At 26.0% G+C, this 16927-nt stretch overlaps 3 protein-coding genes across 4 annotated transcripts in view; 1 reads left to right on the top strand and 2 right to left on the bottom strand.

Annotated features, from left to right (window-relative positions):
• Window positions 1–1236: 1236 nt before the first annotated feature.
• LOC111617922 lies at window positions 1237–6692 on the bottom strand. The gene is made up of 3 exons (XM_023359286.1): window positions 4949–6692; window positions 4146–4235; window positions 1237–1503 (listed from the first exon to the last, which is right to left on the bottom strand). The coding sequence occupies exons 1-3, from the start codon at window positions 4980–4982 to the stop codon at window positions 1280–1282; spliced, it is 348 nt and encodes a 115-aa protein (XP_023215054.1). The 5' UTR covers window positions 4983–6692; the 3' UTR covers window positions 1237–1279.
• Window positions 6693–10652: 3960 nt separating this feature from the next.
• LOC111617944 overlaps window positions 10653–16927 on the bottom strand; it is an 8596-nt gene continuing 2321 nt past the window's right edge. The window contains exons 1-3 of one of the 2 annotated variants that reach the window (XM_023359340.1): window positions 14366–15092; window positions 13563–13652; window positions 10653–10920 (exon numbers count right to left, since the gene is read on the bottom strand). In XM_023359340.1, the coding sequence (XP_023215108.1) occupies window positions 10697–10920; window positions 13563–13652; window positions 14366–14399 (348 nt within the window). In that variant the 5' untranslated portion in view covers window positions 14400–15092 and the 3' untranslated portion in view covers window positions 10653–10696. Of the gene's footprint in view, window positions 10921–13562; window positions 13653–14365; window positions 15093–16927 lie in introns of those variants that run through there. The other variant, XM_023359339.1, reaches the window with a different exon arrangement.
• LOC111617943 (trafficking protein particle complex subunit 3-like) overlaps window positions 16809–16927 on the top strand; it is a 36724-nt gene continuing 36605 nt past the window's right edge. The window contains exon 1 of the mRNA XM_023359338.1: window positions 16809–16823. The gene's annotated coding sequence lies outside the window, so the exon portion shown is untranslated. The remainder of the gene's footprint in view (window positions 16824–16927) is intronic.

The raw sequence follows: 16927 nt of genomic DNA, 5'->3' as shown, positions 1-16927 counted from the left end.
AGTTCACATGCGCAGGAGCATAGTAATATAATATAAATTAAAACAGAAGAAAAATAACATATACGAAAAATTTACATAACTAGAGATAACAAAAAATCATAAAAAAACAATAAATGTATTAATACTAAAGTAAACTATACATTGACTTATGGACTATAATGCCTTATAAAGCAGTCATTGTAATCAATGACTTCTTGCCAACAGGGCATACATTGCAAATCTGCATTCTGCATCATACTACATCATTACATCACCATACTGATAACTGCTTACTAGTTAAAACTTATAATTTTTTTAATAATTTGGGATTGTCTTATAAAATAGATCAGAGCTAAAACCAATAAATTTAGCATAAAGTTAAGTTCATATCTTATCTGGAGATCACATTAACAAAATATACAAAATTAATAATTAATGCACAAACTTCTTGCTCAGTACTTACATTTAAAGTCAGATTTCATTGGACTATCTTTTAGCTAAACATTAATTCAAATGAATTATTTTCTATATTAAAAACAATTAACCTGAATTAACCTGATCAGACAGTTATGAAACTTTTAATACATCTGCATTGTATGCAAAAGATGCAAGTTTGAACCTTTCTCAAGGTCAATCTTGTCTTCCAGATTATTCAAATTATTAAATTTATTTCTAAATTAATATAACTATTAATATAAGTATCAATACAAGACGAATACCTATCTTTGCTCTTAATTTGTTAGATGCCTAAATCTGGTTTTATTCAATAATTTTTAGAAATTCAAACTTGATTGTAATTATACACTTTTTCTAAATTTATTTTTCGTAATTAACATTAATCTTTCTTTTCACTTATAATTAACAAAATAAATTAAAAATTATCTTTAAAAATTTCAATTGTTACAGAAAAAAATCTGAAGTTTTTAATTATTAACTTAAAAATTTTTTTTAAATTATATTAAGCACAATAACAGTATTTATGATGAAATCATCATCTTCATAAATATTAAAATTAGTAATAGAAGATTTACAGTATTTAAATTACAAATGATGTACAATAATTTGCTTTCAGGTGATTTAAAAGTATTTAATTATTGTTTTTTGTTAATATTTAGACATAATAATTGATGTACACTTAAAAATTTTAATGCTTTCATATCGACTTTGCAATAAAAAACATTAGAAATAATAAATAATATTTAAAGCAAAAAAATGCAATGAAAATTTTTTTCCTATATATAAACAAATTATTTATATACCATTTTCTTTTCAATTATTGGCTAAACACATTCCAATAAAGTTACTCACCAAGACGGTTTGGTGTGGTAGCTCTGGGTGGAACTTGCAATTTCTCCACTGGACTCACACCTTCTAAATGAAGGTCTGTGCTTTTCTCTGCAGATTTATGTGAGGGAGATGTGTGATCTTGTGTGGATGATGAATCATCTTTCTCTGAAGAAGGAATTTTTGTCAAAGGACGAAATATCTCTCTGGGTTCGGCAGCATGGGCAAACCAGTACGAATCTATTAATTATAATCATTTGTAAGCAACATTTACAAGTTGATCACTAATCTAATAAACATTGAGAGAAATATACTAAAATGTAAGTAATTTTCACATTTGAAAAATCTCCTGTGATGTTTCAAATAAGTTTTAATAGAGGAAATTGAATAGAATGAATCTTTAATGGAAAAGACAGCTTGAAACAATATAAGAAAATTAGTGAATAGAATTCATATTTAATCTATCATCTTTTATCAAGCCTATAATCATATTCTAAAATTCTTTAAATCTAAAATTATTAAATAAATTTATATAGCACACACAGATGAAGATTAAATAATCTGTATATATTAGTTTATTCCATTTAACAACAGTTTTTATATCAAACAACTTTCTAAAAATAATTTTAAAAAATACTATTCATGAAATTTACTATCAAGGATTATTTACAAATGTTATAAAATATGAGTAATTTTATATTTATATTCAGTATAATTTTCTCATCAATAGCACACATCATTGATTTATCAAATTTAATCTCATTAAATTTGTTTGATTAAAATTTTTTTTAAGCAATAAAAGAAAATTAAAATTCACTAATAATACACATGCAGTTTTTTTTAAATTCATTACAGTATTTTCTATTTTTATTTGAACAGTAATTCCATTTAAATAAAGTTTTAGAAAACTTTTGATTTACTACTACTAATGAATTTATAATTTGTGAGTTCATTTATATGCACATGCTGTAGATATATAAAAATACAGAAACTCAAAATAAAAAATTTATCAATTTTTATTTTTAAATAAATAAGAATTATTTTCCTGTAGTAAAAAAATCACCAAAACAGTAAAGAAACATTTAGATAAAAGTAAATTTAGAATGATAATACATTTTTGTTGTTCCTATTAAAATAATTAATAATCTGATAATGTATTACACAATTATTAGAATAATGAAGATTACTTTTATTCAAAATTTTGATTTATCATCATTATATATCACCTGTGAGTTTATAATCAAGAATATAAATTTATTCATTATTCTGACATGACATACATAGTCAATTTTTACAATGTTATTTTTTACACATGAATAAAAATTAAAATAGACTTTATATCACATAGATAATTATAAAATAATCTCTACAATTATCTCAAATGTTCTAAATATGAAGTATTTTATGTGATTAGAAATGATTGGGGATGATTGCATGTGAATCTATTTTTGGAGTTAAACTACTTCCAATACAATAGAAGTCACAGAGTAATCAAGATGTAAGAAGTTCATGATGGATACAGATATGTTATTGAAGCCAATCTAAATGTGAAACAAGAAGTTTATTATTTAAATCATTTAAAATTTTTTTATAAACAGAAATGAATACAACTTTATCCAATCATTCAATGAATAATTAAAACTTAATTTTGTTTTATAACTTAAAAAATGCCTGTAATACATTTCTTTTAGTTAAAATAAATATATTAAAATAGTGTTAATCACCATTAATAAAAGAATTTTAACAATTTCTTCATATTTTATAATTTTAAATCATTCCATTTTTCTAATTATTAATGAAAAATTTTTTATTTGCAACACTAAATACAAAAAGCATCTATTTTTAAGTTTAAGTTTGGAAGAGAGGAATAAAAAAACAAAATATTTGAAATTCAAATCCAGGAACTATTTTTAAAAATTCTAAATATAGCCATCATATTTAAAAATCAAATATAATAAGACATTAGTAATCTAATTAAAAAAGCATATGATGTATTAATATTAGTAAAAGATTTCACATTTAAAATGTTTGGCATAAATATATTAGGTAAACAAGATTATTAATTTAATATTCAATATTATTTAAACGTATGCAATTAGGAAATGTTGACTCAATCTCAATCCTTTTTCCTGTTTCTTAATCAATTACATGCTTAACTACAACTCATCTTTACAGCATTTAGTGAGCTTTTGTTATATTGAGAAAAATCTATTTCACTTAAAAGATTATTTCAATATAATTTTTTATTATTACAGTATGTAAAAAAATTACAATTACATTATATTTCCTGAAAATTAAAATGTTAGAGTTTAACTTGATAAATAATTCAAAAAAAAAAAAATTATTATAAATTATTAATACTTAAATTTACAAATTACTTATATATTTTTTCATGAAACAAATATTCAAAACTGATAAAAATTGTTGAATTATTCAATCCTTAAATATTTGGTTAACAATTTAAATTTATAAATATTAACAATTGAAATCATTATTCTAATATCAATTTATAAACACACAGAAAAACCAAGTATAATGTTTTAAGTTTATTTAATTATTAAATTGTTTGAAAAAATTTAAACATAAAACACTTTTTACTTTTATATATACCATATATATAATTTGAACTTAGCAAATGACCTGTTACACCTAAAGCTACCCACAAGTAAAACAGAATCACCACCTAAGAACACGAAATTGCTCAATTTAATCTAGATTTTGTAAAATAAAACATCAATAAAACAATAAGGCCAATTTTAAGTAATTTTCTTCAAAACTATTTTTCAACACAAATATGCTTTTAAAACGTTTTTGCCATATTTTATCAAAATGACAATTTAATTTGTAATAATAAATTGAATTAGATCGGATGTTAGAATTACCTTTTGCCGGTGACATTTTTGTTGAAGATAGCCGTCCACTGACAGATACTGGGGAAACAGGTGTAGTCTTATCCACTGCTGTTGGCTCATCTGAATGTTATATATCAAATAAAATGATGTTAAACTTTAACATATTTTAAAATAAATGATTTATTTATAGAAATTTTAAGTAACACATGTAAAACAATGCATCAAATTTTTACAAATATTTACACGAAACAAAACATTACAGCACAAAGAAATTTAACTCAAGCATGACAAACACGCAAGACATGTAGACGATCAGCTGTCTCACTTCCCTCTGAGCCATATTTAGACCAGGCTCACTAATTTATCCCACTCCTACTGTTCACTTAAGAATATAAACCAAAAGGCCATCTACAATCCAGTCATAGTATATTACTAATAATTTAATTACAGATAAAATCAATTTGAATTATATATAATTAAAAAATAATAATGAAAATAAAGAATCCACTAATCTGCCATTACAAACCAATAAGGAAAACAGGTGAAATTACATGTGCACGGCCGCAGGGCATTAAGAAACACGTCCAACATTTTAATAGTGTAACCTATTTAAATCTTCTCAAGTGAATAACATCAAGATACATCAAACTTAATGTCTTTATACCTACAACCTTTAAAAAATTTGGCCTAATTGGACTTCTCCACAATATTATGTCAACACCTACGTCTAAAACGAAAACATTTACGTCTCACGATTACATACACGCGTTAAAATCCATAATTTATAAAATATAGAAGCGAAACGTTAATGTTTTATGAAATTTTTATCTTACCTAACCGAATCAGATACGTTCTTTCAAATTTCATTTCTCAATGGAACGAAAAGTTCGCAAATAAAAACATCTGATGATGGAAAAACGAACTCACCCACCGCATTAACTTATCGTGAGTGACGTCAGCCAGCTTTTTCTAACTATATATTTTTTTCCCCTCGCTCTTTCTTTTATGAATAATGGAACATTTGTGAGCAGGCAGCAACGCAATCGAAGGGCGAAGACTGTCTGACGCTAGCTATGACACGCCTAACGTAGATGTTCAGACGTTCTCTGACACCAAATCGAGAAACCTTATCGAAGATGACGTGATTTTTCAGTTAGCGGTTCCGCTCCGAGAATTTCAGCGTCAAGCCAGCTTTATATCTACGTGGGTGTTTCATTCCAGATCGAATATCTCAACGGTGCCAAGTAAAAATTGCACAATAACTAAATTAATCATTGCAAACTTAACGTAAACAAATTGAAAGACTTGCGCGCTTAATTTTCGTAAAGTCACGTGGCCACCGTAGATCATCACGCTCGTGCCGGATTGCTCATAAAACAAATCTCGTTTTATCGCCAAAAAATATTTATTTTTCCCCGATAAATTATCGATAAAACCGGCTTAAAACATTCCTGGCGGGTGATTAAACGCTGATCAGACTATGCAAGCGAGTATAAAGTACGAAATTTCTGAATTTAGTTAAATAATGATAATTCCTAATCTAATTCCCGCGGGGAAGAAGTAACGCGGGAAGGTCATTTTTACGTCATAACCGACCACGCACTCGGAGTAACACGGTAAACTTTCCTTGTTGTTAGGTTTCGGATTTTTCAAAATGTCTTCGACAAAACGAAACTTCGAGGGGGAAAAATCGTTCTCGGATTTCACGACGCGGCGCACATCCCTGAGGGAAACGACCCTTCTGACTTAAAGATGAAAAAGCGCTTCTAGGCAGGAAGCACGATCCCAACAGATGCACAAAACTATATATAGTATATACTTCTCTAATGGATCGATAAACGTTACACGCATTTTAAGAAGCTTTTCATCGTCTGCCCGTCAGGAGAAAAAAATTATCTACGAGTATTCAATTGTCTGTGAAATTACCCTAAAAATCTCTTTCGTGATGCGAAACTGTTTGATTAATTCCCTACAGCTTTATTATGGAGGGGGAAAGTAAACCGCGGATAATTGGCAAAAATGTGTCCTTGATAACTACCGCCTACGGCGAGAATAATTCTTAATAAGATACTACCGACAGGATGGCAATGAAATGCGTGAACGTTAAATTGAATAAATTAAAAACCCTTCTTCGTCATAAAATATACATTTGCAATATTTTCCTACTTCCTAAACTCGATCTTTCCAGTCTTTACGTTTCTAGCCTGATTTATAATTGATTATACACGTTTCAACTTCCTCAAACAAAGGAAATCTCATCTCTCCAAGATTATACAACTATTTAAACTCTTATAATGTGTGTACTATGGTTTAACAATGCTTGTCTTTTTAACAATATCTGTTCTGACCTATTTCTTAAGATGTTGTACATCTAGCATGGAAGGAAACCCAAATCAATTTGCTTGTCAGCTGAGCTATCCAGTAAATGACTAAACTGACTCACACAGTTAAGTCTAGAGGAAGATATGAGTCAACAAAAGGAGAGTCTGTGATAGATGGGATGTGTATATTTCTCACATTATTAGAAATATCATCAAAAGAATTATTGTGATTTAAAAATTAACTAACTATTCACCAGAAATATTTAAACTTTGTATTGAAAAACTTGAAATTAATAACAAAAAGTCTTTAATNTCATAAAACGATAAATAGTTTGTCAAATTTTTATTCATAAAAATGCAGTTTTAACTGCGTTTTACTTTATAAAATCCGTCTTCTTGAGCCACCAGAGGGCCTTTTAAACAATAGCTAGTGTGTTAGCGCTGGTCAGTAGTAGTCCAAATTCAATACGTTTTTTGAAAATTTGTTCACGATTTAAATACAGTATTTATTTTTTATATTACCGATACTTCATCGAAAAGAAAACGTGTTGTATTATCATTAAAAAACAAATTAAAGTATTTGTTTCGATTATCTGGATTTTTCCTTATCCGGACTACCTTCATCCCCAATTAGTCCAGATAATTGAGGTTCTACTGTAATTTCAATAATAACATTACTTTATGAGAATCACTTTTATATTTAATGTTCAATAATTAACAAATGTTTTTGTCTTATATAAACAATGACAGGTTCTCGTTTTGACTAATCATTATTGTTGGATTATTTACATTCATAAAACAAATATTTTTGCTCCAAACTTTTGTAATAATAGAAGTGATAACCAAACACAGTAATACTAAATTTTTAACTTAAAGTGTTCATCTGAATTAATTCAGAATTAATGTTTAGTAAGTGAAAATTTTAAACTTGATAAATGCACATTATAACTGTAATTTTAAAAAATTTTTGAAAATGTTTAATTGGAATTCTTATCTTTTAGAAAATACTTCAACCAAAAGATTTTAAGAATAAAAAGTATATTTTTTTACTTGTATTGATGATAATTTGAAGAAAGGGAACTGTTTCTTCACAAAGAAATTTTATAACTTCATAATAATTTCATTAATTTTTGAAAAACCTAAAAGGACTATCAGTTATATTTTGATTTCATATCTTGAATGACACAGATATGTTATCTCTACCATTGATCTTTGAGCCTACTCAAGCTATCCATTAATTATAATTAAGTTCACATCTTTTAAAACCATATATAGCAATCTTATTTAAATATGTTCAATGTTAAATTCTTCAACTCAATCTAGTTTCTAACCTATGCATTTGGCAATAAAAATTGAGAAAATAATATTTCAATTTAATTTGATTTATAACAGTTCAATTTTTCAAATAAATTTTAAATCAAATTATACAATTAAAGCATTAAATTTAAAAACAACATTATGTGTACATACATTTCTTTCAATATAACAATCTTAACATGAAAACTAAATGAACAGTGTTTTATTTTAATAAATCAGAGTATAAATTATAAAAGTAATGGCAGAGCTTTATATTAATATATATATATATTGATATATATTACATATGAATAACAGATATTAAATTCATATTAACAAAGCTTATTTTCTGTATAATTTTGTTTAGTAGAATTATCTTTCACTTATATGGAGAAAATATTTATATATACAACATTTGAAACAATGACATAAAAGTTCTATTATATTGTAATTTCCTCCTTTTATATAAAGAAGAATTATTATTAGATGATTAATTCTTTAATTTTGTTAACTATTTTATTAAATAATTGTACTTTTAAAATGTAGTTTCAGAGATATTTAAGTAAGTAAATAGTCAAATAACTTAGTGACAAGAAAAGTTTAATACACTGATATTTTGACAGCAAAAAGACATTTCTTTAAAGAAACCAAATTTATTGGCATCTTGTACTATCACAAATGTGATAGTATGATGCCAGTAAATATGTAAAAAAGTTTACCCCAAGAAAATAAATCAACTGTTCATAATTTATTTTCTGAAAATTCTTTATTTCAGTAATTTTTCTTTGTGGGAGGCTCAAGGACTATACAAATACAGGGCAGACTTTTCATTATATGCCATTTCTGAATGATTTGAATTACTTAACCTCATTTATTTCTCTTACAAATTTTATTTTAAATTCATTGCTATTGCATTTTGATTTTTATTGATTCTTTGTTTATTTATTATGTTTTCAATACAAACATATCTATTTTATCTTTACAGTTTTCTATTAATCAAATTTCCCATATTTATGTTTAGTATGCCAAACTATAATATATAGCATTCTCATATTTTAATTAATAATTCAACAATTTCATATTGTCATTATATACGATTAACAGAAAGTCAAAATTCCATTATGCAATAAGAAAATTTTTAGTTGGAGTAAGTAGAAAATTTTTAATTTTGTGATCATCCATACAATTTATCAATCCGAATGATATATTTTTTTAGAAATTAGAAAATGTATTTATTTTCTTTAAAGAAAATTTCTTTAATTTCTAAACTTTCTCTGAATTCTTCAGATATAAGCAGCATAAGTTTTCTTTGGCAATAAAATCACACTTAAATCATCAAAAAACTCTCCAAAATCAGGTGTTATCTTATAGGTCAGAAATAAAAACCTTACAGTAACCTTAAAATTCTACATAAAATACCAATGTAAGTTCTATAACCCACCCCATAATGACCAGCAGTAGGTCATTCTATGACCCACTGCTGATAATCATGGATGAAAGAAACTGCACAAATCTTGAAAGGACTATCCATTATAAGAACACTTCAAAACCATAATCCAGTTAAAAGAACAAAAAACATTTATTAAAAAACAAATGTTTTCAACCTTTATAAAGGCCATCTTCAAGTTTTACTGGTAGAATGGAAAATTGAACAATATATATTTTTAAATGTTTGTTGCACAAGAAGTTCACATGCGCAGGAGCATAGTAATATAATATAAATTAAAACAGAAGAAAAATAACATATACGAAAAATTTACATAACTAGAGATAACAAAAAATCATAAAAAAACAATAAATGTATTAATACTAAAGTAAACTATACATTGACTTATGGACTATAATGCCTTATAAAGCAGTCATTGTAATCAATGACTTCTTGCCAACAGGGCATACATTGCAAATCTGCATTCTGCATCATACTACATCATTACATCACCATACTGATAACTGCTTACTAGTTAAAACTTATAATTTTTTTAATAATTTGGGATTGTCTTATAAAATAGATCAGAGCTAAAACCAATAAATTTAGCATAAAGTTAAGTTCATATCTTATCTGGAGATCACATTAACAAAATATACAAAATTAATAATTAATGCACAAACTTCTTGCTCAGTACTTACATTTAAAGTCAGATTTCATTGGACTATCTTTTAGCTAAACATTAATTCAAATGAATTATTTTCTATATTAAAAACAATTAACCTGAATTAACCTGATCAGACAGTTATGAAACTTTTAATACATCTGCATTGTATGCAAAAGATGCAAGTTTGAACCTTTCTCAAGGTCAATCTTGTCTTCCAGATTATTCAAATTATTAAATTTATTTCTAAATTAATATAACTATTAATATAAGTATCAATACAAGACGAATACCTATCTTTGCTCTTAATTTGTTAGATGCCTAAATCTGGTTTTATTCAATAATTTTTAGAAATTCAAACTTGATTGTAATTATACACTTTTTCTAAATTTATTTTTCGTAATTAACATTAATCTTTCTTTTCACTTATAATTAACAAAATAAATTAAAAATTATCTTTAAAAATTTCAATTGTTACAGAAAAAAATCTGAAGTTTTTAATTATTAACTTAAAAATTTTTTTTAAATTATATTAAGCACAATAACAGTATTTATGATGAAATCATCATCTTCATAAATATTAAAATTAGTAATAGAAGATTTACAGTATTTAAATTACAAATGATGTACAATAATTTGCTTTCAGGTGATTTAAAAGTATTTAATTATTGTTTTTTGTTAATATTTAGACATAATAATTGATGTACACTTAAAAATTTTAATGCTTTCATATCGACTTTGCAATAAAAAACATTAGAAATAATAAATAATATTTAAAGCAAAAAAATGCAATGAAAATTTTTTTCCTATATATAAACAAATTATTTATATACCATTTTCTTTTCAATTATTGGCTAAACACATTCCAATAAAGTTACTCACCAAGACGGTTTGGTGTGGTAGCTCTGGGTGGAACTTGCAATTTCTCCACTGGACTCACACCTTCTAAATGAAGGTCTGTGCTTTTCTCTGCAGATTTATGTGAGGGAGATGTGTGATCTTGTGTGGATGATGAATCATCTTTCTCTGAAGAAGGAATTTTTGTCAAAGGACGAAATATCTCTCTGGGTTCGGCAGCATGGGCAAACCAGTACGAATCTATTAATTATAATCATTTGTAAGCAACATTTACAAGTTGATCACTAATCTAATAAACATTGAGAGAAATATACTAAAATGTAAGTAATTTTCACATTTGAAAAATCTCCTGTGATGTTTCAAATAAGTTTTAATAGAGGAAATTGAATAGAATGAATCTTTAATGGAAAAGACAGCTTGAAACAATATAAGAAAATTAGTGAATAGAATTCATATTTAATCTATCATCTTTTATCAAGCCTATAATCATATTCTAAAATTCTTTAAATCTAAAATTATTAAATAAATTTATATAGCACACACAGATGAAGATTAAATAATCTGTATATATTAGTTTATTCCATTTAACAACAGTTTTTATATCAAACAACTTTCTAAAAATAATTTTAAAAAATACTATTCATGAAATTTACTATCAAGGATTATTTACAAATGTTATAAAATATGAGTAATTTTATATTTATATTCAGTATAATTTTCTCATCAATAGCACACATCATTGATTTATCAAATTTAATCTCATTAAATTTGTTTGATTAAAATTTTTTTTAAGCAATAAAAGAAAATTAAAATTCACTAATAATACACATGCAGTTTTTTTTAAATTCATTACAGTATTTTCTATTTTTATTTGAACAGTAATTCCATTTAAATAAAGTTTTAGAAAACTTTTGATTTACTACTACTAATGAATTTATAATTTGTGAGTTCATTTATATGCACATGCTGTAGATATATAAAAATACAGAAACTCAAAATAAAAAATTTATCAATTTTTATTTTTAAACAAATAAGAATTATTTTCCTGTAGTAAAAAAATCACCAAAACAGTAAAGAAACATTTAGATAAAAGTAAATTTAGAATGATAATACATTTTTGTTGTTCCTATTAAAATAATTAATAATCTGATAATGTATTACACAATTATTAGAATAATGAAGATTACTTTTATTCAAAATTTTGATTTATCATCATTATATATCACCTGTGAGTTTATAATCAAGAATATAAATTTATTCATTATTCTGACATGACATACATAGTCAATTTTTACAATGTTATTTTTTACACATGAATAAAAATTAAAATAGACTTTATATCACATAGATAATTATAAAATAATCTCTACAATTATCTCAAATGTTCTAAATATGAAGTATTTTATGTGATTAGAAATGATTGGGGATGATTGCATGTGAATCTATTTTTGGAGTTAAACTACTTCCAATACAATAGAAGTCACAGAGTAATCAAGATGTAAGAAGTTCATGATGGATACAGATATGTTATTGAAGCCAATCTAAATGTGAAACAAGAAGTTTATTATTTAAATCATTTAAAATTTTTTTATAAACAGAAATGAATACAACTTTATCCAATCATTCAATGAATAATTAAAACTTAATTTTGTTTTATAACTTAAAAAATGCCTGTAATACATTTCTTTTAGTTAAAATAAATATATTAAAATAGTGTTAATCACCATTAATAAAAGAATTTTAACAATTTCTTCATATTTTATAATTTTAAATCATTCCATTTTTCTAATTATTAATGAAAAATTTTTTATTTGCAACACTAAATACAAAAAGCATCTATTTTTAAGTTTAAGTTTGGAAGAGAGGAATAAAAAAACAAAATATTTGAAATTCAAATCCAGGAACTATTTTTAAAAATTCTAAATATAGCCATCATATTTAAAAATCAAATATAATAAGACATTAGTAATCTAATTAAAAAAGCATATGATGTATTAATATTAGTAAAAGATTTCACATTTAAAATGTTTGGCATAAATATATTAGGTAAACAAGATTATTAATTTAATATTCAATATTATTTAAACGTATGCAATTAGGAAATGTTGACTCAATCTCAATCCTTTTTCCTGTTTCTTAATCAATTACATGCTTAACTACAACTCATCTTTACAGCATTTAGTGAGCTTTTGTTATATTGAGAAAAATCTATTTCACTTAAAAGATTATTTCAATATAATTTTTTATTATTACAGTATGTAAAAAAATTACAATTACATTATATTTCCTGAAAATTAAAATGTTAGAGTTTAACTTGATAAATAATTCAAAAAAAAAAAAATTATTATAAATTATTAATACTTAAATTTACAAATTACTTATATATTTTTTCATGAAACAAATATTCAAAACTGATAAAAATTGTTGAATTATTCAATCCTTAAATATTTGGTTAACAATTTAAATTTATAAATATTAACAATTGAAATCATTATTCTAATATCAATTTATAAACACACAGAAAAACCAAGTATAATGTTTTAAGTTTATTTAATTATTAAATTGTTTGAAAAAATTTAAACATAAAACACTTTTTACTTTTATATATACCATATATATAATTTGAACTTAGCAAATGACCTGTTACACCTAAAGCTACCCACAAGTAAAACAGAATCACCACCTAAGAACACGAAATTGCTCAATTTAATCTAGATTTTGTAAAATAAAACATCAATAAAACAATAAGGCCAATTTTAAGTAATTTTCTTCAAAACTATTTTTCAACACAAATATGCTTTTAAAACGTTTTTGCCATATTTTATCAAAATGACAATTTAATTTGTAATAATAAATTGAATTAGATCGGATGTTAGAATTACCTTTTGCCGGTGACATTTTTGTTGAAGATAGCCGTCCACTGACAGATACTGGGGAAACAGGTGTAGTCTTATCCACTGCTGTTGGCTCATCTGAATGTTATATATCAAATAAAATGATGTTAAACTTTAACATATTTTAAAATAAATGATTTATTTATAGAAATTTTAAGTAACACATGTAAAACAATGCATCAAATTTTTACAAATATTTACACGAAACAAAACATTACAGCACAAAGAAATTTAACTCAAGCATGACAAACACGCAAGACATGTAGACGATCAGCTGTCTCACTTCCCTCTGAGCCATATTTAGACCAGGCTCACTAATTTATCCCACTCCTACTGTTCACTTAAGAATATAAACCAAAAGGCCATCTACAATCCAGTCATAGTATATTACTAATAATTTAATTACAGATAAAATCAATTTGAATTATATATAATTAAAAAATAATAATGAAAATAAAGAATCCACTAATCTGCCATTACAAACCAATAAGGAAAACAGGTGAAATTACATGTGCACGGCCGCAGGGCATTAAGAAACACGTCCAACATTTTAATAGTGTAACCTATTTAAATCTTCTCAAGTGAATAACATCAAGATACATCAAACTTAATGTCTTTATACCTACAACCTTTAAAAAATTTGGCCTAATTGGACTTCTCCACAATATTATGTCAACACCTACGTCTAAAACGAAAACATTTACGTCTCACGATTACATACACGCGTTAAAATCCATAATTTATAAAATATAGAAGCGAAACGTTAATGTTTTATGAAATTTTTATCTTACCTAACCGAATCAGATACGTTCTTTCAAATTTCATTTCTCAATGGAACGAAAAGTTCGCAAATAAAAACATCTGATGATGGAAAAACGAACTCACCCACCGCATTAACTTATCGTGAGTGACGTCAGCCAGCTTTTTCTAACTATATATTTTTTTCCCCTCGCTCTTTCTTTTATGAATAATGGAACATTTGTGAGCAGGCAGCAACGCAATCGAAGGGCGAAGACTGTCTGACGCTAGCTATGACACGCCTAACGTAGATGTTCAGACGTTCTCTGACACCAAATCGAGAAACCTTATCGAAGATGACGTGATTTTTCAGTTAGCGGTTCCGCTCCGAGAATTTCAGCGTCAAGCCAGCTTTATATCTACGTGGGTGTTTCATTCCAGATCGAATATCTCAACGGTGCCAAGTAAAAATTGCACAATAACTAAATTAATCATTGCAAACTTAACGTAAACAAATTGAAAGACTTGCGCGCTTAATTTTCGTAAAGTCACGTGGCCACCGTAGATCATCACGCTCGTGCCGGATTGCTCATAAAACAAATCTCGTTTTATCGCCAAAAAATATTTATTTTTCCCCGATAAATTATCGATAAAACCGGCTTAAAACATTCCTGGCGGGTGATTAAACGCTGATCAGACTATGCAAGCGAGTATAAAGTACGAAATTTCTGAATTTAGTTAAATAATGATAATTCCTAATCTAATTCCCGCGGGGAAGAAGTAACGCGGGAAGGTCATTTTTACGTCATAACCGACCACACACTCGGAGTAACACGGTAAACTTTCCTTGTTGTTAGGTTTCGGATTTTTCAAAATGTCTTCGACAAAACGAAACTTCGAGGGGGAAAAATCGTTCTCGGATTTCACGACGCGGCGCACATCCCTGAGGGAAACGACCCTTCTGACTTAAAGATGAAAAAGCGCTTCTAGGCAGGAAGCACGATCCCAACAGATGCACAAAACTATATATAGTATATACTTCTCTAATGGATCGATAAACGTTACACGCATTTTAAGAAGCTTTTCATCGTCTGCCCGTCAGGAGAAAAAAATTATCTACGAGTATTCAATTGTCTGTGAAATTACCCTAAAAATCTCTTTCGTGATGCGAAACTGTTTGATTAATTCCCTACAGCTTTATTATGGAGGGGGAAAGTAAACCGCGGATAATTGGCAAAAATGTGTCCTTGATAACTACCGCCTACGGCGAGAATAATTCTTAATAAGATACTACCGACAGGATGGCAATGAAATGCGTGAACGTTAAATTGAATAAATTAAAAACCCTTCTTCGTCATAAAATATACATTTGCAATATTTTCCTACTTCCTAAACTCGATCTTTCCAGTCTTTACGTTTCTAGCCTGATTTATAATTGATTATACACGTTTCAACTTCCTCAAACAAAGGAAATCTCATCTCTCCAAGATTATACAACTATTTAAACTCTTATAATGTGTGTACTATGGTTTAACAATGCTTGTCTTTTTAACAATATCTGTTCTGACCTATTTCTTAAGATGTTGTACATCTAGCATGGAAGGAAACCCAAATCAATTTGCTTGTCAGCTGAGCTATCCAGTAAATGACTAAACTGACTCACACAGTTAAGTCTAGAGGAAGATATGAGTCAACAAAAGGAGAGTCTGTGATAGATGGGATGTGTATATTTCTCACATTATTAGAAATATCATCAAAAGAATTATTGTCATTTAAAAATTAACTAACTATTCACCAGAAATATTTAAACTTTGTATTGAAAAACTTGAAATTAATAACAAAAAGTCTTTAATATTTCAAAATAAACATTTTACAAAATTTTTAAAACAACGAATTAATGCAAATATTAACATATTTAAATTTTTCTTGAATTAATTTGGCAATAAAACAATTATTAATAGAATAATAAAATTAAATTATAATTTTTGCAATAAGTAAAAAAACATATTACAATTTGTGTTGCAATTCTCTTTTATTTGGAGTGTTCAAAACTAAAACTTATTTTTTTTTATCTATATTTGTTCTTTTTAAGGAAGGACATAGTTGCTTTCTAATATGAAAGATAAGAAAAATCTTTTAGTTTTTAAATTTAAAACAATATAAAATTTTTTAAACAAATAATAATTGTTTTATCAATAATGAATGAGGATGTCCTTATTAAAAAAACAAAAAAGTTTTAATCTTCAATACTTTAAAAAATTATGTAAATAATAAAAAAAATTTAATTAGAAAAATTCAAATTCTATTAAGTTTAAGTATAAAAAAAATGATTATATTGAAAAAATAACATACTTTACAGTCAAGAATGCTTTATAGGAAAACAAAAGTGCTTTCCAATTATCAAGTGGGCCATTACAAAGTTAAATGTGATGACAAAAATACTTTATGTCATAAATTTAGATGTGCAAATACTACAGAAAATAATAAATTTGGTAGTTTTTCAAGTTTAAAGTAAGTTTTATTTATCATGCTTTTTATTAAAAACATTATATAAGTAAACAAACAGACAAACAGTAAACTTATTAATTAATATTTATTTTAAAATAATAATTATA

The sequence above is a fragment of the Centruroides sculpturatus genome, unplaced genomic scaffold (assembly GCF_000671375.1).
Source record: "Centruroides sculpturatus isolate CEXI.00-Female unplaced genomic scaffold, Cexi_2.0 scaffold57, whole genome shotgun sequence".
In the NCBI taxonomy this organism is placed as follows: domain Eukaryota; kingdom Metazoa; phylum Arthropoda; class Arachnida; order Scorpiones; family Buthidae; genus Centruroides; species Centruroides sculpturatus.
This window is presented reverse-complemented; position numbering and strand designations above follow the sequence as displayed.

Excerpts from the sequence above, each read along its gene's own strand:
- LOC111617922 (XM_023359286.1), bottom strand. The coding sequence starts at position 4,982 with ATGAAATTTGAAAGAACGTATCTGATTCGGTTAG. Across the intron at positions 4,236-4,948 it reads AACGTATCTGATTCGGTTAG|ATGAGCCAACAGCAGTGGAT; the intron begins GTAAGATAAAAA and ends TATAACATTCAG. Across the intron at positions 1,504-4,145 it reads AAAAATGTCACCGGCAAAAG|ATTCGTACTGGTTTGCCCAT; the intron begins GTAATTCTAACA and ends TATAATTAATAG.